General features: G+C 37.5%; 1 protein-coding gene across 1 annotated transcript in view; it reads right to left on the reverse strand.

Moving 5' to 3' along the window:
• The window catches only part of Lama2 (laminin subunit alpha 2), a 565,166-nt gene that overhangs the window by 106,716 nt on the left and 436,812 nt on the right, over window positions 1–21,638 (reverse strand). Inside the window, exons 35-37 of the mRNA XM_070010715.1 lie at window positions 9,060–9,171; window positions 2,236–2,398; window positions 895–1,105 (exon numbers count right to left, since the gene is read on the reverse strand). Of these exons, the coding sequence (XP_069866816.1) occupies window positions 895–1,105; window positions 2,236–2,398; window positions 9,060–9,171 (486 nt within the window). The remainder of the gene's footprint in view (window positions 1–894; window positions 1,106–2,235; window positions 2,399–9,059; window positions 9,172–21,638) is intronic.

Here is a 21,638-nt window from a genome sequence, read left to right on the forward strand (position 1 = left end):
TGTTTTAGTTCTGGGCCCAACTGCACTCTGAAACGAAACTACCTGTAACTTCTTCATGACAGAAAGGAGGACAAAATAACCCACATTTGATGTGTTCATGTTAATCCTTTAAAAAATGTCATTTTCATAAAATACATTCATTGCATAGATAAATAGGAGTGAAGATTTTTCCCAGGCCCTGATCTCTCTTAGTTATTTCTCCTACATTGAGGGTCCATAGAACATATACAGAAAACATGTATGATATTTTTGGCAGCCAGATCCCTGAACTAGGTTTGTATACCGAGTTGTAAATTGAAAATAGCCTAGAAATACTGATAAAATACACACATTGTAGAGTTGAGAATTAATGTTCACAGATGTTAATTAACTGGCTTAATTTAGCCTTCTAGTTGATAATACAGTTGTTATTGAGAGCAAGGTTCCCTGACTCCTGTGTCCTATGATACATTACCCTAAAAATTCTTTAATAATTGAAGTGTTCTAAATTTTATTTGACTAAGTGGAAAATGATCATTACACAGGGGATGATCATCTTCATCTGTTTGTGTGCCAGCACTGGGGCCAGAACTACATGCTGCTACTCAGGGTCTCACACACTTGCTTGTTTTTTTTTTTTTCACTCAAAGGTGTAGCTCTATCACTTGAACCCCAATTCTAGCTTTATGCTGGCTAATTGGAGTTAAGAGACTCATGAGCTTTTCTGTCTAGACTGGCTTTGAACTGATTGATTCTCAGATCTCAGCCACTAGGTAACTAGGATTGCAGGCACAGGCCTCCAATGCATGGGTACGACTGTCGTTTTTTACTTTTGTGTGTATCACCTTGGCAATTCAGCCATTTCTAGTCCACTTCTGATGCCCAGGACTGTGGGGGGCGGGCTTCTACACTCACCTCCAATGCACTCATGTTTCTTTGGTTGGCAGCAGATAAGTAATTAGCTTCTCTGATTTTATCTGTGGCCTCTCTTAACAGGTCCCAAGCATCATCAAGTTTGTTCTTGTAGTCATCTAGTTTCTCCTGGAGATCCTTCTCCATTTCTTCATTTTTTCTCCTGGGCTCACCAAACAGCTTGTTCATTTTCTTCAGAAGGCTTTCTGCAGCTCTGGAATAACCAACCCAAAGCATAGATGGCCATATTACTACCTCAGTGTTTACTGATATTAAATGGTGTTAAACAGATATTAAACAGATGCTAACAGAAAAAAATGGTTACACACAAACACACACACACACACATACACATGCACGAAAAGCAGACTCAGTATCTTCCAATTCAGATGGAAACAGATGTCTAAAAGTGGTCAAGTCTTTCAATTAAAACAAAACCCTCTTATCTCTAACATTTATTATTAAGATTAATTTTTAATTGTTAAGGGTCTCAGGTCATTCTTATCATGTCCTGAATGAAGTGAGTTTAATGGTTCTCTTCACATAATAAAAAACCAGCTTCACCATTAGACATCTTCTCTATCACTTCAAATGTGAAAGAATAAATATTGACATGCTTGCTAGAAAGTAGACATTGAAGGCTATATTTTTGCCCTGCTATTGTAGTGCCATAGTTTTGGTTACTCTTCTTCATTCTGAATGATGTGGTAGTTCCTTTGGTTTAACTAAGCTGTACCTCCTAAAGTGATATGGTACAATGGTCAAATAAAGTCAAATTTCATTTATTTAAAGGATTCTTATTAAAACAAAATTTTTTGATACATGAGGAATCCCTCTAATGAAAGTTAATTGACTTAACTCTAGGAAGGACAGCACTAGAAAGGACAGTTTACTTGATATTTTAAAAAACCTATAGACAGGGGCTGGGACGGTGGCTCAGTGGTAGAGCGCTTGCCTTGCATGCATGAGGCCCTGGGTTCCATTCCTCCGTATCACATAAGCAAAAAGAAAAAAGCTGGAAGTGGCGCTGTGGCTCAAGTGGTAGAGCGCTAGCCTTGAGCTGAAGAGCTGAGGGACGGTGCCCAGGCCCAGAGTTCAGGCCCCATGACCGGAACCCCCCCAAAAAAAAAGAACCTAAAAAACCTATAGACAAAATATGCTCTTAATTCATTAAAGAACAAGATTGAGATATAACTAAATAAGCAAATTACAAATAAATAGCAACTATCTCTAAGTCAGAAACAAAGTAATCATCTGCTCACAAGTTGGAAGGATGCTTTCACAACTATTCATACTCTCCAGTGATCAGTTTAGGAAATGAGGAGAGAAGAGAGAGCTACTCACACCAACTCTTCTTCAGCAACTTCTTTTTTTGAATCAAGATTTTTCTTCCTGAGTTCTTTCATCATCTGATCAATTTCTTTCTGAAGTTCTTGCAAATTTCTCTCCCAGGCTTTGTCTTGACTTCCTAGTGTTTCATTTACTTGTATAGCTTTTTCATTTACAGCTTCAGGGAGTGGGGGTGGGGGGAAATAAAAACAAATTTTGTATATTGGTACACAAAAACATCACAGGCAAAACTATCATTCTACATCTGATCCTTATCACCGGCTCCAAATGACACAAAATTTGTCAGGACTGTTTCCTGCTGGGAAACAGACAGTCACTACAACAACTAACTACAAAAAGGGAAATGTGACATCTTTCTCTGTATTAGATTTGTTTGAAGGCAAGTCATTAAAATATTGCGTTCCTAACCGCAAAAGGAAGGGACACAAGTGAAATGGGTCAATACTTTTTCAGGTCAGAAGGAAATAATGAGATGTGTAGAAAACACCAGAAGCTGAAAACACAAGATCTTACTGCCTTACTGACAAGACAGTCAGATTCAGTGAATTATAAAAGAAAATACTGGGCATGGAAATACTATTAGCAGTGAGATGCTGGCGTATGAACTTGGCCTTGCCTCTCCACACAGTCTTCTCACATTCATTTTTAAAAGGAATGAGGGAAGGAGCAAGGGATCTGGGGACAAGGGTTATAGATGAGGTCTCAAAGCTGCCTTCCAGCGGTATCATCCATCCAGGAGTCCGGGTTTATTATGCATTGAGTGGGCTTTCGAGCATGGCTCTTTGCATTCTCTTGGTGTTTCAGGTAGTCTACAAATGATGTGTGCTCTGCCGAGAAACTGTTTTATAGGTTGGTGTTCTGGGCAAGATTTCATTTGGAAAAAGAATTCTGTGTCAAGTGTAAACTTAAAAAAATTGGTGAATTGAAACGTTTACACAGTTATACCATTTTAGGTTTAGACTAAAGTTTGCTGAAGTATACTCTGTGGGACATTAATTTGGTGAGCTGAAGAGAGATAGTTTCTCCAACTCTTATCTGCTGAATACTTATTTCTATAATATGATCTATGAATACCCCTAGAATGAGAAGTCTGGACTACCTAAGAGACATTTTCTGCCACTTAAAAGCATATCTGAAGTACTCTTTAAACATCATAGATCCTGAGTATTCATTGCTAGAGAGATTTCTCAGATTTTCACTGGTCAGAAACAGGCACACATATTCAGTACAAGTAGTACAGCCAGGGGTGTGAGATGTGCTCTTCTACCCATGGAACAGCAGCACCGCCAGGGGCTTGTTAAATAAATGCAGATTCTCAGGTCCCACCATAGACTTACTAAATCAAAAATTCCAGGGCGGGGGAAGAGCAATTTTTAACAAGCTCTGTAGGTGCTTCCAATTCACACTAGAGAATGAGGAACACTGACCTGGTGGAAGGAATTGATTTTCAAAGTCTAACTTACCCTTTCTAAAATACATCTGCATCATAAATGACTCTGCTATTTCTGGTAGCCATTGCTGTATATGGTGTTTTATGTAAACTCAAATTCTTATGGTGAAACTTAACTCTCATATGATGGGATGTAGACGTGGGGCTTTGGGAGGTGATTCGATTATGAAGGCAGGAAGGAGACAGTATTTATATAGGGAATCCAGTGACCTCTCCGACCCTTCTACAATCTGAGGTTATAGCAAAATCATGGCCATCTGTGAGTCAGAAGGTGAATTCTTATTGGACACCCGCTATGTCAATGCATGATTTTAGACCTCTCAAATTCTTGAAGGATAAGAAAGAGATTTCTATTGTTTATGTACCTCTAAGCCTGTGGGATTTTTGTAGATCCAAAAGGACTTAGCCAAAGGTGAAATTTTAGACATTTTAGAATCACTTTTCTTTTTTGTAGGTTGTGGGGTCTGAACTCTGAGCCTGGGCACTGTCCCTCAGCTTTTCAGCTCAAGGCTAGTGCTCTGCCACTTGAGCCTCAGTGCTACTCTGGCTTTTCTGCTTATTTTGTGGTGCTGAGGAATCGAACCCAGGGCCTCATGCATGCAAGGCAAGCATTCTACCACTAAGCTAACTTCCCAGCCCTAGAATCACATTTTAATGAACAAATACGGTCATCCTTAGCCCTTTGAAAGAAACTGTCCCCAGGTGCGTGCGTACATTCTTTCTTTCTTTCTTTCTTTCTTTCTTTCTTTCTTCCTTCCTTCTTTCTTCCTTCCTTTCTTCTTTCCTTCCCTCCTTCCTTTTTTTTCTTTTGTTAGTTGTGAGGCCTAAACTCTGGGCCTGGGCACTGTCTCTCAGCTCTTCAGCTCAAAGCTAGTGCTTTACCACTTGAGCCACAGCACCACTTCTGGCTTTTTCTGCTTATGGGGTGCTGAGGAATTGAACCCAGAGCCTCATGCATGCAAGGCAAGCGCTATACCACTGAGCCACCTTCCCAGCCCAAGGTGGTATTTTCTTGACCCACTGCCTCATGTCATACCCTCACCTATGCAGAAGGACCTTCCCACAATTCTAGCCCTAGTATTAGTAAGATATAGCACTAGAATGATGATGACTGATTAATCTGAAAGCTACTTGGTATAGTAGGCTATGTGATAACAATGCTAAGGGTTAAATAGAAGATTTCTGCTTCTAAAGTTTCAAGAAAAATGGTATCTATAGCTTACTACATGGCTACAGACATAGATAAGCTTCATCTTTCACTCTGAGTTTGTTACTGTCAATACAATAGGTGTGTGTGTGTGTGTGTGTGTGTGTGTGTGTGTGTGTGTGTGTGTGTGTGTGTGTGTGTGTGTGTGTGTGTGTGTGTGTGTGTGCTGGTCCTGGGGCTTGAACTTAGGGTCTGGGCACTGTCCCTGAGCATTATTGTTCAAGGCTATGCTCTACCTCTTGAACAATGGTTCTGTTTCTAGTATTCTGTTGGTTAATTGGAAATAAGGTTCTCATGGACTTTCCTGCCTGGTGTTTAACAGTGATCTTCAGATCCCAAATTCCTGAACAGCTAGGATTACAGGCTGAACTACTGGTACAATTAATTTTAACCAGTTTCAACATAAAGGTAATTAAGGCATTATTTGTAGGGCATATGTAGTTTTGTGTTCCTTAGAGAGCTGAGTGAGATTGTAAGGGTCACAGTTTGAGACGAGATTGGCAGAAAAACATTCTTGAGACTTCTTCTGTAACAAGAGCTGGATACAGTGGTGTGTGCTGCTATCCTCGCTAGCAAGAAGCCTTAGATAAGTTCAGGCTAGGGCAGAAAGTGATACTACAGTCTCAAAAAGAACAAGCAAAAAACAAGAATGGCTCAGCAGTAATGGGACTTGCTTAATGAAGGAGAGGCCCTAAGTTCAAAAGTACAAATAAAATAGCAGTGAAAAATCCTACTTTTCAACCGGCCAAAACCACATTTTTGTTTTTGTTTGATTTCATGTTTGAATAAATGTCAAAAGGAAATATATTTTTCAAAATTTGGCCAAATGTAAGCCTGGACCCAGGTCATATTGAGAAAGGAAGGACTATGGGTGGTAAGATAATTTTCATTCTTGCAACTGATTATCAAACATAAACTGTAGAGAGGACAAATGAATGGCAGTAGAGAGAAAAAGGATAGGCAAAAATAGCTTCATCTTTCAGAAAACATACACCACTAAAATATTAAGACAATACATAGAGAAGTTAATTGGGAAAAATAAAAATGACCTCAGAGAGATGATTATGGCAGTTTGTTGCTTTCCTGCTTATCTGTGTTGGATTAGAAAGTTTCATAATATTTTAAACCCTTAAGATCGACATGTCATTTAGCCTCTTGTTCAAAGGCATACATGATACCTTCAATATGTGCTACACAGTACTGAAAATAATTTTAACATATCTGTTGAGCTTATATATTCCCACGTTGCTTGAAAGAAATATCTAAGATCATTACAAATCTTTAAAACAAGGTAAAATTAACATGAAAAAAATAGGGGTGAAGAGTAAAGTGACTGTGAGTCAGGGAAAATAAAACCAGGCAGAAAGGCAGGCCATAACGTTCAATGTTATGGGTCCCAAATCTAGTTCAAAGTCATGTTATGGGCAATTCTTGACAGAATATAAGTAAGGAGTTCTTGAGAAAATTATAGTATCTATATAATAAAAATCAAACTGAATCCATTCCTCAGGAAAAGCAAAGGTTTTTGTCATATTAAATCTGAAAATTTTTCCTCTGATAGGTAAATCTACCAAGAATGAAAAGTAGGATTCTGACCTGAGTATTGTAAGATGGGCATCTAGTGTTAGTTATGTTCTATTATATGTCAGGACATAAACATTAATGAGATTTTATCTCTGATCCCTATTAGCTCTAATAATGCATGGAATAGAGTACATCTCATTCATTATGTAAGCAAGACTCTCAGCACAATAGCTATTATAAAATTACAAGGAGGTGAGAATACTTTGGATGAATAGAAGTTGATTATCTATAAAGAGGCCATGACTTATAATGGAAGATGGGATGAAAATTTTATCTATCGAAACATGAAGCTGAAATGGACAAATGTCAGGCTGAAGCATCCACTTGTTCTGCAGTAATTTACAGTTGGTAAAAAAGTGTAAAAACATTCATGATTATCCTCATTATTGTCATTCTGAAAAAGAGGAGGAGGATAAAAGGTGTGGGTGTATCGTGTAACCTACTTACAGTTCTGGTGACCTCTCTTACTCTCCCTATCTGTTCCTTCCTAATCTTTGTTTCTTTCTTTCCCCCTTTTCTCTCCTCACCTCTTAACTTCCCAGACTTGTCACTTGTCATATATACCTCAGTGAAAATTCAGTGCACTCTGATCTATTCAAATTTAAGCTGCCATTCAACTTTAGTATTTATATTAATTCTGCTAAATAGTGTCTGCTTGCAAAAGTGAAAAATGTTTTTGTTTTCTTCAGGTACAGCTACCCACATAGCACTTCACACAAAATAGATAAAGGTGCTTCTCCTACACAGACATAATCAAATCACACAATCAGCATACCATTTGGGAGATAACAGATACCTCTTTCAGTCTAGCAAGTAGACTTTAGAGAACTTAGCAGAAAAGCCTGGGTAAAATGCTCTCTCTACAATTTCCCCTATTGGTGCTTTGTGTGATGTACAAACTATGTGATAATAACCAAAGACCTTAGGCATTTGGAAAATAAAAATTACATTCAACAAAACAACAGCCATGCATCTTGTGTCTCTGTGGGTTGCAAGGTGGAAAGCTCCGTATAAGGAAGAAAGTAAGCATTTCTGCTACTGGAGTCCACTAAAGTATGCATCAGAATTTATTTTTTTCTATATGGATACTTAATTGAAAAGATTTTAAAATGAGCTGCCAGGATGAACCATGGAGTGTTATAGTGTTTGAGATTTCAAATAGAAAAAAATAAGAAGGAAAGTTCCTGAGTGCTAACAGGCAGCATTAGAGATCAGCAGGGAGAGAAAAATGCTCTACCTACAGTGGAATTTGTTGTTGTTTGCTTGCAATGCAGGGGAGTATTGAGGGGGGGGGGAGGGAGTAGTGAGTGTTCATTGAAAATAAGACCAGAGAATGAAAAACAATTTCATCTAACAGAGAATAAACCACAATGAGTTAACAGATTTTTTTTCCAGCACAAGTAATTTCTTTGTCAGATCCTGATATGTTCTGCTTCAGAACAGGCCTTAGATTAAAAGTCCGCTGCTTCTTGCAATGGGGAATATGTTTCTCTGTCTTCTCAGCCATCAATGCCTAAGGAAACACTCAGAATCTGCCCTGAAGCTTTGCTCACATCCTGATTTATTTGACCAGATCACAAAGCAAAGTATCAAGAATGTACAATCTTGTAGAAAACTACAGTGTTTTACTTTTTAACAAAAACCAACATAACACTTTTAAAGCTTTCTTAATATATAGGTATATTTAATATATACTTTTAGATATTTAAGAGCTGTTCTTATTTTTAGAATGTGGAGTATGATCTTTTTTCATTAGGAGTTTCTTAGTCTAAGCTTTTGCCCCCAAAAGATTCCACTTTAATAATCAATTGTGATATGATAAGCACTGATTCCTTCCAGGCACCTGTGGCTCACACTTGTAATCCCAGAGACTCAGAAGGCTGAGATCTAAGGATTGTGGTTCAAAGCCAGCCTGGGCAGGAAAGTCTGAGAGACTTTTCTCTCAAAAAAAATACTCAGAAAAAGTCAAAGTGGTATGGCTCACATGGTAAAGACCTAGCCTTGAGCATAGAGAGGCTTGGGGGACAGAGTCCAGGCCCTGAGTTCAAGCCCCATGAGTGGCAAAAAACAAACCAACAAACAAAACAACGCCCTCCCAAACCAAACCAACATGATACCTAAGGACTGGCTGGGGAGCTGCTGGCAAAATAGTACATCTAAAGCCCAAGAAACAGGTGTGTATAGAAAACCTATAACCAGAATTTGGAAGGACATTTTAAGAAATTAAAGAACTACTTTCATATACCAAGTAGAATGATAAAAGTTAACTTTTTCAAAAGAAGGAAATACGTTGATAGTTCTGAATACAAAAATAGGTTTCTCACGAGTTATTGAAATATGTTAATTATTCTTCAAACACTGACCCCATGTTGCGTTCATAATCACTCATTTAACATTTCAGGTTGACAATCCTCAGTAGATAAAGTTCTTCACTATCTTAACCAAAATACTTTCCAAAACTCAGCACTTGACTTTAGAAAACGTCATCTCTTAGGAGAAGAACTGCAGTTTTATGTATCCCCTTCTTCTATTTCTCTGTTGGGAGAAATAATGATTACGGGGTAATTTCACTAATACCTTCTGCATCTTGCACAAGCTCCTTAATGAATTCTTCCAAGGACTTTGCTCTGGAGTTGGTCCGCTCAGCATCCTGCCCTGTTTGCTCACCATCTGCTGTCACTTTGGTAGCCTAATGATCCAAATTCAAGAAAAGCATAATTAATAGAGATGATGAGGCTATGGCTAGATAAACTCCTACTAGCTACATTTTCTTTCAAATTTTACTTTGAGCCAAAGGCAATCGATGAATTATTGATCAGATATGCTGGAAATAATGCCCTGCACTCAAGTATACAATTAAACTTTATTACTTCTTCCATTAAATGGAAATCAGGGAGCTGTATTTGGGTCTTTTAAAAACCTTGGTTATAGGCAATGGCACAGAAAAAGTTATCAAGCATAATTATTTTTGAAATACTGTCAAGGTACAATTGCCAAAAGTCTTTAATAGAATCTTCAGCCTCCACAGTTTTGTCTATATTTTATTTACTGAAAACATGTGGAGTGCAGTAATGATCTCTTGAGGGAGGAACAAACAGTCTGTCTCAATAAGCTTGATCCTACAGATTCGGTATAGATCAATACATTAATTAAAGAAACAAAGATGAGGAAGTACTTAGCTACTCTGGAGTAAATGCTTGTTTTATAACACTTCAAACATACCAATGAGACATTAAGGGAGAAGAAGTGCTGAATTTCTCATATTAAATAACCAGAAATATGGTCATTAATCACAGAAGCATACCATTGTGAATACAATACAATACATTGTGAATACAAATAGTTTCACCTCCCAAAAGGCATCTACTCACTGTTGATCACCATGAAAATGGCATCTGATACAGCAGTATGCCCTGAATGTGTTCATAGTTAAGGTACATCATAGTCAAATACAGATGGTGTGTTTGTGTGTGTGTGTGTGTGTGTGTGTGTGTGTGTGTGTGTGTGTGTGTGTGTGTGTGTGTGATGTTCAATATTTCTTTAAAAGACAAGTTGGAATGTATTGATGTAAGGTTAACTTCATTTTTCCATGTGTATATGTTAGGTTAATATGACTTCTCTTTTACTAAAAATGTACAAGTACTATACCTGTAGATAATAAATCAGAGAATCAAAAACTGCATCAATATAATGTAGACTGAAGTTCACATTGGCAGAATATTAATATTCTTGTGCTACAGTGTTACTTACATTGTAGGTATGAACAGAAACATTTACATTTTTGTACATAGAGATGGATATGAAGTAGAACTAAATGTCTGGGCAGCACAGGACAGGACTGGAGATGCTATAGAGAACGCACTACATTTTATTATTTCTGAAAGACAGCAAGATGTTTACCATGGACGATTTCAAGGTTTTGTATAAAATGCAGAACATAATTTCCAATTGTATGAACAAGAAGAATCTATTAAAAATTTAACTCCTGTTTATAGTTTCAGCAATACACACAGTTGTTTAGGGACTATTACTCACTGTATTTAATGTTCTGGACTTATTCTTCTAATTTCTAGCCATGGAATTATTTCCATTTTTAGAGTAAACTTGAAAGTAATTGTGTGTGCAATTCGTGGGTTTCTCAAGTCTTTGTTTTTGTTACAGAGATATTACAACTATGTCCAGTTATTTCTTAAACTTAGTTCCCTGAACATGTTTTCATTCGAGGCTCAGATGGATCTGTCTTTCTGTCTGTCTGTCTCTCTCACACTTATGTACATACACTATTTTTCAATCACTCTTAGTTCTACATACCATGGAAAATCATACAGAGTTGCAATATGGTAACCCTCAAACACCTTTTCTTAAGAATCAATAGCTTAATTGAAATAGAAACAGCAATAAGAGACCTCCCAGCTAAGAAAAGTCCAGGGCCAGATGGTTTTACAATGGAATTTTACAAGGCCTTCAAAGCAGAGCTCACACCAATACTCCTCCAACTCTTCAATGAAATTGAAAGAGAAAGTTCTCTACCGAACACATTCTATGAAGCCATCATAATCCTCATCACAAAACCAGGCAGGGACTCATCAAAGAAAGAGAACTATAGACTCATTTCTTTGATGATCATTGATGCAAAATTTTGGCCAATCGACTTCAACAATTCATCCAAAAAATCATACACCACAATCAAACAGGATTCATTTCAGGGATGCAAAGCTGGTTCAATATATGCAAATTAATTAATATTATTCATCACATCAACAGGAGCAAGAATAAGAACCACATTGTTATCTCAATAGATGCAGAAAAAGCACTTGACAAGGTCCAACACCCCTTTATGATGAAGGTTTTGGAAAAATTAGGAATCCATGGAACATTCCTCAATACAATAAAGGCTATATATGACAAACCTACAGCCAGCATTATACTTAATGGTGAAAAACTAAATCCATTCCCTCTTAACTCAGGAACAAGACAAGGATGCCCACTCTCTCCACTTCTCTTCAATCTAGTATTAGAATGCCTAGCTACAGCAATAAGACAAGATGCAAACATAAAGGGGATCCAAATAGGGAAAGAAGAAATAAAACTCTCCCTCTTTGCAGATGACATGATCTTGTATTTAAAGAATCCCATAGCCTCCATTCCCAAATTACTCAAGCTGATTCAAAACTTTGGCAAAGTAGCAGGGTATAAAATTAACCTCCAAATATCAATGGCTTTTCTGTATGACAACAATGAGAAAAGTGTGGCTGAAATTAGGAAAGCAACTCCATTTGTAATAACCCCACAAAAAATAAAATACCTAGGAATTAACTTAACCAAAGAAGTGAAGGACCTCTATGATGAAAACTTTAAAATCTTGAAAAAGGAAATCAAAACAGAACTTAGAAAATGGCAAAACCTCCCATGCTCCTGGATTGGCAAGATTAACATCGTGAAAATGGCAATACTTCCCAAGGCTATCTACAAATTCAACACGATACCTATCAAAATTCCGACCTCATTTTTCAAGGACATAGAAGAGGCAATCCAAAAATTCATATGGAACAATAAAAGACCCCGAATAGCAAAAATGCTCCTCAACAGAAAGAACACTGCTGGAGGAATATCAATACCAAATTTCAAGCTCTACTATAAAGCCATAGTAATCAAAACAGCTTGGTACTGGTATAAGAACAGACCTCAGGACCAATGGAATAGAATTGAAAACCCAGAAATGAACCTACAGACCTATAGCCATCTAATCTTCGATAAGGGAGCTAAAAAAATAGAATGGAAGAAAGACAGCCTCTTCAGTAAATGGTGCTGGCAAAATTGGTTAACTACTTGTAGAAAACTAAAGCTAGATCCTTATCTATCACTCTGCACCAGAATCAACTCCAAATGGATCAAAGACCTCGGAGTCAAAGCAGACACTCTGAAAACATTACAGGATGGAATAGGAGAAACCCTAGGTCTCCTTGGCTCAGGCCGAAATTTTCTTAATTGAGACCTGGAAACACAACAAATCAAACAAAGGTTGGACAAATGGGATTGCATGAAGTTGCAGAGCTTCTGCATGGCAAAGGACATAACTAGCAAGATCAATAGAAAGCCCACGGAATGGGAGAAGATCTTCACTAGCTATACAACAGACAAGGGTCTCATATCTAAAATATACTTGGAACTCAAAAAATTAAATCCCCCAACAACAAATCCTCAAAGAAACAACTGCCCAATAAATAAGTGGGCTAGAGACTTAAAGAGAAACTTCTCTGAAGAAGAAAGAAGGATGGCCAATAGACACATGAAGAAATGCTGAACCTCCCTAGCCATAAAAGAAATGCAAATCAAAACAACATTGAGATACCACCTCACTCCAGTTAGAATGGCAAAAATCAAGAACTCTAACAACAACAGATGCTGGAGGGGACGTGGACAGAAGGGAACTTTACTGCATTGTTGGTGGGAGTGTAAACTTGTTCAACCACTTTGGAAAGCAGTATGGAGGTTCCTGAAAAGACTTCACATAGAGCTCCTCTATGACCCAGCATTCCCACTTTTGGGCATTTATCCAAATGTTTACAAACAATACCACACTAAAGCTACCAGCACAACTATGTTTATTGCAGCATTATTTACCATAGCGAAGATATGGAACCAACCCAGATGCCCCTCAGTAGGTGAATGCATCAAGAAAATGTGGTATATATACACAATGGAATTCTATGCCTCCATCAGAAAGAATGACATTTCCCCATTTGTTAGGAAATGGAAAGACTTGAAAAAATTATATTAAGTGAAGTAAGCCAAGCCCAAAGAAACATAGGTCCCATGGTTTCCCTTATTTGCAATATCTAGTATATGTATGAGTCAAGCAGAAAAGGTCAGATAAGGTGATGTTAGGAAAATGAACCCTTAGATATGTATTTAAATGTTTTTTTTCTTTCATGCATTTGTTTCTAATGCATTTATAAGATTATTTCTTTGTTGCTTTGTATGTCCCTCCCCCACAGTATAACCCCTGCTTTCACTATATTTGATGTCGGTATAATTTGTGGAGGAGATGGGGAAAAACAAGTTGTTTAAGGATACAGGTGGACCTGTTGCAACAATGAGAAGTACAAGTTATCATGTCGAAAACGAACTTTACAACTTAGGTGCAGGGGGGTGGGGGTAGGGGGGGAGGGTTGGGTGGGTGTGTGTGTGGGGGAGGCTGGGAAGGGATGTGAAGGGTAAACAAAGGAGGAGGCTGAAATGCTTGATAAGAAATGTACTCATTATCTTGCCCATGTAATTGTAACCCCTCTGTACAGTATGTTTACAAAAAATAAAAATTAAAATTAAAAAAAATCAATAGCTTACAACACTATTCTTTCTCACAATACACAAAAGGCACATTTTTTCTTTATGCAACTTAATGTTTATATGTTTGCTTTTTCAATATCTTATATATTACCAAATCATCATAACTTACAAAAATATTCGGACTATCAACTTCGCAAATTCTTATTAACAATTCAGAATATCTATTTAAAAATATAAATGTATATCAATATGTTGTCTTTGATATTTTGCATGATCAAGAGCATATTCATTTTTCTTCTACTAGCCTACTGTATTTATACAGTAATGTATAAATACTGTCATTAACATTCTATTCAATTATGAAATTTATAAGATGTCAAGAATCTCACATACTGTGTTGTAAGAATGAAGTTTTTTTTTGCACGTGTGTGAAAATACCATTCAGAGGGGTTACAATTACATGGGCAAGATAGTGAGTACATTTCTTACCAAGCATTGTTGCCTCCTCTTTTGTTTCCCCATACCATCCCTTCCCCTCTCCACGTCCACCCCCACAACCCCCTACTACTCTCCCACCCCTCCAACCCCTATTCGCCAAAGTTGTAAAGTTCGTTTTTCAACATAACATCTTGTACATTTCATTGTTGTAATGGGTCCATCTGTAACCCTATTTAAACAGTTTGTTTTTTCCCTTCTCCTCCACAAATTATATCAACATCAAATGCAGTGAAAGCAGGGGTTATACTCTGGTGAGGGACATACAAAGCAACAAAGAAATCATCTTATAAATATGTTGGAAACAATTGCAAGAAAGAAAAAAAACATTTGAACCCTTATCTTGGGATTCATTTCGCCTAACATCAACTTGTTTGACAGTTTCTGTTTTTTTTTTTTTTTTTTTTGGGTCCGGTTGTGGGGCCTAAACTCTGGGCCTGGGTGCTGTCCCTCAGCTCTTCAGCTCAAGACTAGCGCTCTACCACTTGAGCCACAGCGCCACTTCCGGCTTTTTTCTTTTTTCTTATGTGGTGCTGAGGAATCGAACCCAGGGCCTCAGGCATGCAAGGCAAGCGCTCTACCACTGAGCCACCTTCCCAGCCCCCAGTTTCTGTTTTTTTTAAGTGTGTGTGTGTGTGTGTGTGTGTGTGTGAGAGAGAGAGAGAGAGAGAGAGAGAGAGAGAGAGAGAGAGAGAGAGAGAGAGAGAGAGAGAGAGAGAGAGAGAGAGAGAGAGAGAGAGAGAGAGAGAGAGGGAGAGAGAGAGAGGGAGGGAGGGAGAGAGAGAGAGAGAGGGAGAGAGAGAGGGAGAGGGAGAGAGCGCACACCAGGGTCAGTCCTGGGGCTTGTATTTGTGTAGCCTAGGTGCTGTCCTTAAGCTTTTCTGCTCAAGGCTATCAGTCTATCTCTTGCCTCACACTTCATTTCCAGCTTTTTCATAATTAATTAAAGGTAAGAGTCTACTGACTATCCTGCCCAGAATGCCTTCAAACTAGAATCCTCCTTAGCATTATGCATTTCAGAGTTCTTATTTAATTTTGACCTATTTTTTGGACTACCTTCCCGAATAAAAGAAAAGCTCTTAGAGAGCAAATGTTTGTTTGTTTTGCTTATCTCTTTATATCTGTATGTGCTAGTATGATGCCTAAATTACTATTCTTAGAATGTAGGTAAACAGCTGTTAAAGAAACAATTTTCCTAATGAATCTTACCAATCTCATTACCATCTTTTGTCTATCTGTTTTGTTTATATTATGGATTTTTGACTTCTCTTATTCAAAAATAAACCAAACTTTCCATCTCAACCCTATCTTTTCTACAGCCAAACCTGCCTATTAAGATAGGCATTTGCTCTTCCTTCTTAATTTTTTTAACTATCATTTATGACTAAAATGAGTACTTTGTTAGGTGTGTTACCATATCTCTCTAATCTCTATCCTTGTAAACTAGAATTTGGTCCTAACTCTTTGTATTCCAAAAATATAACAGGCACAGTGCCTGCCAACTTGTAAGGGGTGAAAGATGGTGGGTGATTGGCTGGCATAATGAGCATCAGACCAACTTCCATCCCATCGACGTTCTGAAGACTGTCGGAGGATTCCCAATGGTATTCAAACTGACCATATGCCCAGTGCTCTGCTTGCCAGCAAATGTGGTTTTAGCATTTTCCTAGGCATTTCTCAGAGCTTCACACAAAACCGCTGCTCAAGAGCTGCAGCTGAGTGTTTGGGAGGAGAGCCAAGCCTGAAGACTTCCAATCATCACCGCAGCGAGTTCTACCACCGGCCTCATGGTAATTCAAAGCACCGGCTCTGATTACACAAAGCTTCAGGCTGACTAGGGCAGAGGTAGAGGTAGTGGGTGGCAGAGTCTTCAAAGCCAGCAGAGGGATTACAGAGGAAGAACGAAAAGGAGACATTTTCCTGGCACGGAAAGCATTCACTTATGTGGATTAGCACTCTGAATGACAGGCTGCCCAGTTCATCTCAGCCATCCCCTGGATTTATGTGCATATTCTGAAGGGTATACTCTCTTGGGTCCTCATTGCTCTTCCCATATTTAAAGAGATGTGGAGAGCATGAGCCCTGCTTTTTATACCGGTGGAAGTGGAAAGTAGAAGAGGTTAAATGACTTACCTGAGTTCCCACTTAGGGGGGTGGGAGCAAAAGTTTATTGTCATACTACTATTTTACATATTATCTGTCAAGCCCTATTTTTAATTGGCTGACACCCAGAAAGATAGAAAAACACATGAAAAAGATGAGCATCTGGGATGGGAAATTATTGGAGTTAAAGGGTGGTTGTTGTTTGTTTGTTTTTTCCAAATGTCTTTCAGTTAAATGGATTGAGGTTCAAAAGTAGCCCATGCTTCATACTCTGTCATGCTACTGATATTGTTGAAGAAGTTCAATAATGTCTTCTGAAATAAGGTAACACAAAGTTGATGTCTGAATATCACCTTTTTTTTTTTAAAGATTGTATGTTAAAAAAAATTATAAAAAGACCAGGAAAGAAGTCATCAAGGAAAATTCTGTGGGCAATCATGAGTGATTGTGGAATAATCATAAAAGTGAAATTAACCAAAAAACTCAGGTTCAACAGGACAGGTTGTTGACAATATTACAGGTGAATGCTAAATACTACCTCATAGGAGATATCTGTGACATCCAGTTTTGTTCTTACTGTGTTTTATTAAATTACTATCTCTATTTCTTAATCATATTCCTTCATTTTCACTATTATCTTGTCCTCTGAGAATCTGACAAATATCTTCTTGTTTATCCTAGCACATTATATAATCTTCCTTTCATTCTTGAGCTTTGGTTTTCTTTGTTTTATATCCCCCTTCCTATACTGTAATCTCAGTGGTTCTTTAGAAATGTTTCTTTACACTGTTCCTTGTACATATGTATCTCTCCTGCCTTTGATTTAAATTTACTCACCTAGGTCTTTCATTTATTTTTTTCCTCATTCTTATTTTGAGTATTTATGTATTACCATTAGGCACACATTCACTTACCTCTGAACAATGCAACTGTGACTTCCTCCTTTAGCTCAAATAGTTCTCACTGTGCATCTTAAAACTGGCACATCTCTTTCTTGGCTGCGTACGACTAATATTTTTCATTTTCTGCCTTCTTTATGGTAAACTATAATCTAATGGAGCAAATCTAACTATTGAATAGACAACATTGCTTAAATGCTATCTACTTTCACATATGCAGCCTCATATGGCTTCTTGCTAAAGTTAAATTTCAGATCTAATCATTTATATGATACTCTCAAGGGTCATCTTGAAACACTGAATATCTTGTATATAAGTGGCAATGTGGCATTCCTCTAACAAACTATTGGAGCATCAGCACAGGAAGAGGCAGGAAGCAACCACTGGATCTTGTGGGAGAAGGAGAGGAGCCACTTTCAAGTGGAATATCTTCCTTAGGTATTTCAGGTATTTCACTTTTAAGAGTTCCAAATCAAATACATATGATTTACTATAGATAATGTATATAAATCATATGCATATAGTTGTTTTCTCTCTCAAAATTTAAGAGTAGAAATAAACAACATTAGGTACTTACACCTTTAAACATTATAAACAAAACATTGTAAATATATAACACTGCCTCAATTAGATTGTTTAAGGAGTTTTGCTATTTTAATATCCTTTATCATCATTAAATGTGAGTTTTCACTAGACAAAAGATAAACAAAACTAAATCTAGATATTCCACCAGTTATATATCATTCTCTTATAAAATATATATTTGAGTTACATTTTTCACACAAAAGGATGTTATCCAAATTAATTAATTATAAATATAGGCTTTATTTGATGCATTTAAAGATATTTAAAAATGCTTATTTTGGACTTGGTTGCTTTTCACTTGGTTGTTCCAATGCTATTTATTCAATTAATTAATATTAACGCATTAAACAAATACTGACTAAACACTTACTAGATATATGGTTTTGGTAGTACCATGGCAAGCAAAAAGAGAAGCAAAAAAAGAAGAAAGAAAACAAAAGCAAAACCTGACAACAACAATGAACAAGAACAGTTTCCTGCCTTTTGGAGCGTATAGTCTGGTGGAGGTAGAGAGTTAATTGTAAATGATCATGTGAATTAATTTATAATTACAAGCCTGAGAAAAAACACCATGGTGTAAGATTATATCAGGAAGAATCTCAGCCAACTCTATTGTCACACTGCTTTTAGCATTGACATTTGAAAGTAAACTGGAGTTAAGAGAATTTAAGATGTAGAGGAAAGGATATTTACCTTCAAGTCTCCATGGTAGGGGTGGATATTTGACTGCAGGGCAGATGGTAAGAGACAAGAATAGTGAGAGATGTGGGGTCAGGGTAGGGTTCTGGACCTTGTAAATCAGGGAAAGAGTTTAAGCACTGTGGTGACTTATTCACATCTCAAATAGCATCATTCTTGATGTCCAGTAGAGCAGATGGAAAGAGCAAGAGTGAAAGCAGAGACTAATAACCTAGAAATATCAAACTAAGGATTATGAGATTGGAGGAGGTAGGCTAGTGAGATGAAAATTATATGCCAAAGTCAAGGTTTGGTGACATTGGTAACAAGTGGATAAGTAGGAGGACCATGAGGAAGAAAGAGGAATTGAGGAGAATTTTCTGATCTACACGCTCAATACCCAGGGATGTAGATGCCCACACCATGAGTAGAGGTAAGAGATGAAGGAGGGAAGTTCAGACTATGATAAAAAAGCCTTATGCGACATTTTGAACCCAGTGGAAAGCCATGATATAATTTCAAATGAAATTATGAGTTGGGTTTGGATAGCCATTTGGTAATTAGGTATAAGGAACTGAAGCAGAAGAATGAAGTTTACCTTCAAAATATAAATTAGTGAAAAATTAGTTTATATGTGGAATGGAGGAGATGTAGACAATAGTAGATTCCAAGGAACACTATTGAAAGAATAGGCAGAGGCAGATCCTGTGAATGAAGGACCAGAGATTTAAGAATAAAACAGCGGGAAGAGTATGTCAGGAAGTATCAAAATAGGCAATTGTTGTAGAGAAGTCAAATAAAATAATGTGGTATTCACTGGATTCAGCAACTACTTGATCATTGGTTAGCTTGTAAATATAGTTTTGGTAGAAGGCTACCGAATAGCTAAGAATAGTAGCTTTAGAGGCATGTAGACTTTTCATAAAAATCTCAATATTTCCTTACAGCTGGGTACTCTAAATGTGTAAAATATGATTTTCATTCTCAAGGAGCCTATATTCCAGATGGGAAGATAAAATAGCAATAAATGAATACATTGAAAAAGATACCATGATTATATAATATTTCTTTTTAAATATTTGCAGAATAAAAAAAGAATACTAAATATCTCTTCAGGAATGTTATTTTTTTTTACCTAGAACCATTTGGGAGGTGGATTTCTCTGTGAAAAACCAAAAGCACAAAATCTTAACATATATGAAGGGAAGGCACAGCTCGCCCCTATGCCCACTATGCAGAATGAAACTTGCCACTTTAACAAACTGAAAGAATGTCTTGAAGTAACTGGTGAGAGAATACAAAGTAGAAAAAAGAAGGATCATCCTAACAATTCATGGGAAAATGGCTTTACTTTAGAAAGGAGCTCTTAGCAGTGAAGTCACTGGGGGGTGGTTACTGTATATTGATGTTCTGATGTTTTGGCTGGCATCAGAATCATCTAGGCAGCTCTTAAAACTCCTTGTGCTGTTGGCCAAGTGCTGGTGGCTCAGGCCTGTATTCCCAGTTTCTCAGGAGGCTGAGATCTGAGGATCTTAGTTCAATGTCATCCCAGGCAGGTAAGTCCCTGAAATTCTTATCTCTAATCAACCACCAGAAAACCAGAAGTGGAGCTGTGGCTCAAAGTGGTAGGGTGCTAGCCTTGAGCCAAAGAGTTTAGTGACACATGAAGAAATATTCAACTTCTCTAGCCACAAAAGAAATGCAAATCAAAACAACATTGAGATTCCACCTCACCCCAGTTAGAATGGCTATAATCAAGCACTAATAACAACAGATGCTGGAGGGGATGTGGCCAAAAGGGAACCCTACTGCATTGTTGGTGAGAGTGTAAACCTGTTCAATACTTGGAAAGCAGTATGGAGTTTCCTCAAAAGACTCCACATAGAGCTCCCCTATGACCCAGAAAGCCCTCTTTTGGGCATTTACCCAAATGATCGCAAACAAGATCATACCAAAGCTACTAATACAACCATGTTTATCACAGCATTATTTAGCATAGCTAAGATATGGAACCAGATGCCCCTCAATAGATGAATTGATCAAGAAAATGTTACACACACACACACACACACACACACACACACACACACACACACACATACATACATATAGTGGAATTCTATGCCTACATTAGAAAGAATGACATCGCCCCATTTGTTAGAAAATGGAAAGACTTGGAAAAAATTATATTAAGTGAAGTAAGCCAGACCCAAAGAAACATAGGTCCCACAGTTTCCCTTATTTGCAACAACTAGTGCATGTCTAGGACAAGCAGAAAAGGTCAAAAGCTATGTACATATGACTATATAAGATGATGTTAAGCAAAATGAATCCCAAGACAGGGACACAGTGGTTTTTTCTTTCTTGGTATTGTTTTTTAATGTACTTATAATGCACTATATGATTCTTTTGCTTCTTTTGTATGTTCTTCCCCCATAGAATAACCCGTTTTCACTGTATTTGATTCCGATGTCCTGCGTCTTGTATATACATTTTTATAATTTGAGGAGGGGAAGGGATTTAACAAAATGCTTAAATAAGGATACAGGTTGACCCATTGTAACAATGAGATGCACAAGACACTCTGTTGAAAATGAACTTTACAATTTCAGGGGAGGGAAGGAGTTGGGCAGGTAGGCAGGGAAGGGATGGTAGGGGAAAAACAAAGGAGGAGGCTACAATGCTTGAGAGGAAATGTACTCATTATCCTATTTGTGTAACTGTAACCCCTCTGTACAGTATTTTTATGATTAAAAATATATAAACAAGAGTTCAGTGACAACCAAAATGAATAAATTAAAAAACAAACAACAACAAAAAAAACCTCGGTCCTCATCTTGTACCTAGGCCAAATTGTGGGCCCACAATCTAGTACCAGATAATTTCAGTATGCAGTCCTATTGTAAGGATGTGTACCCTCATATCATGAACAACAGGAATTTGTGGTCCTTGAACTTGCCCTACATCCCAGTTATAAGATTGTCCATAATGGCATTTGGCATATTAACCTAATTGGTTATTGGCTATTAAGACATCTAGTCCTTTGGTTGTGATCAACTTGTCTTTTGATTACCACATACTTTGATCACAAGGAAAGAGACAACTT

Source organism: Dipodomys merriami, unplaced genomic scaffold (genome assembly GCF_024711535.1).
Source record: "Dipodomys merriami isolate MVZ:Mamm:240054 unplaced genomic scaffold, mDipMer1.0.p SCAF_8, whole genome shotgun sequence".
In the NCBI taxonomy this organism is placed as follows: domain Eukaryota; kingdom Metazoa; phylum Chordata; class Mammalia; order Rodentia; family Heteromyidae; genus Dipodomys; species Dipodomys merriami.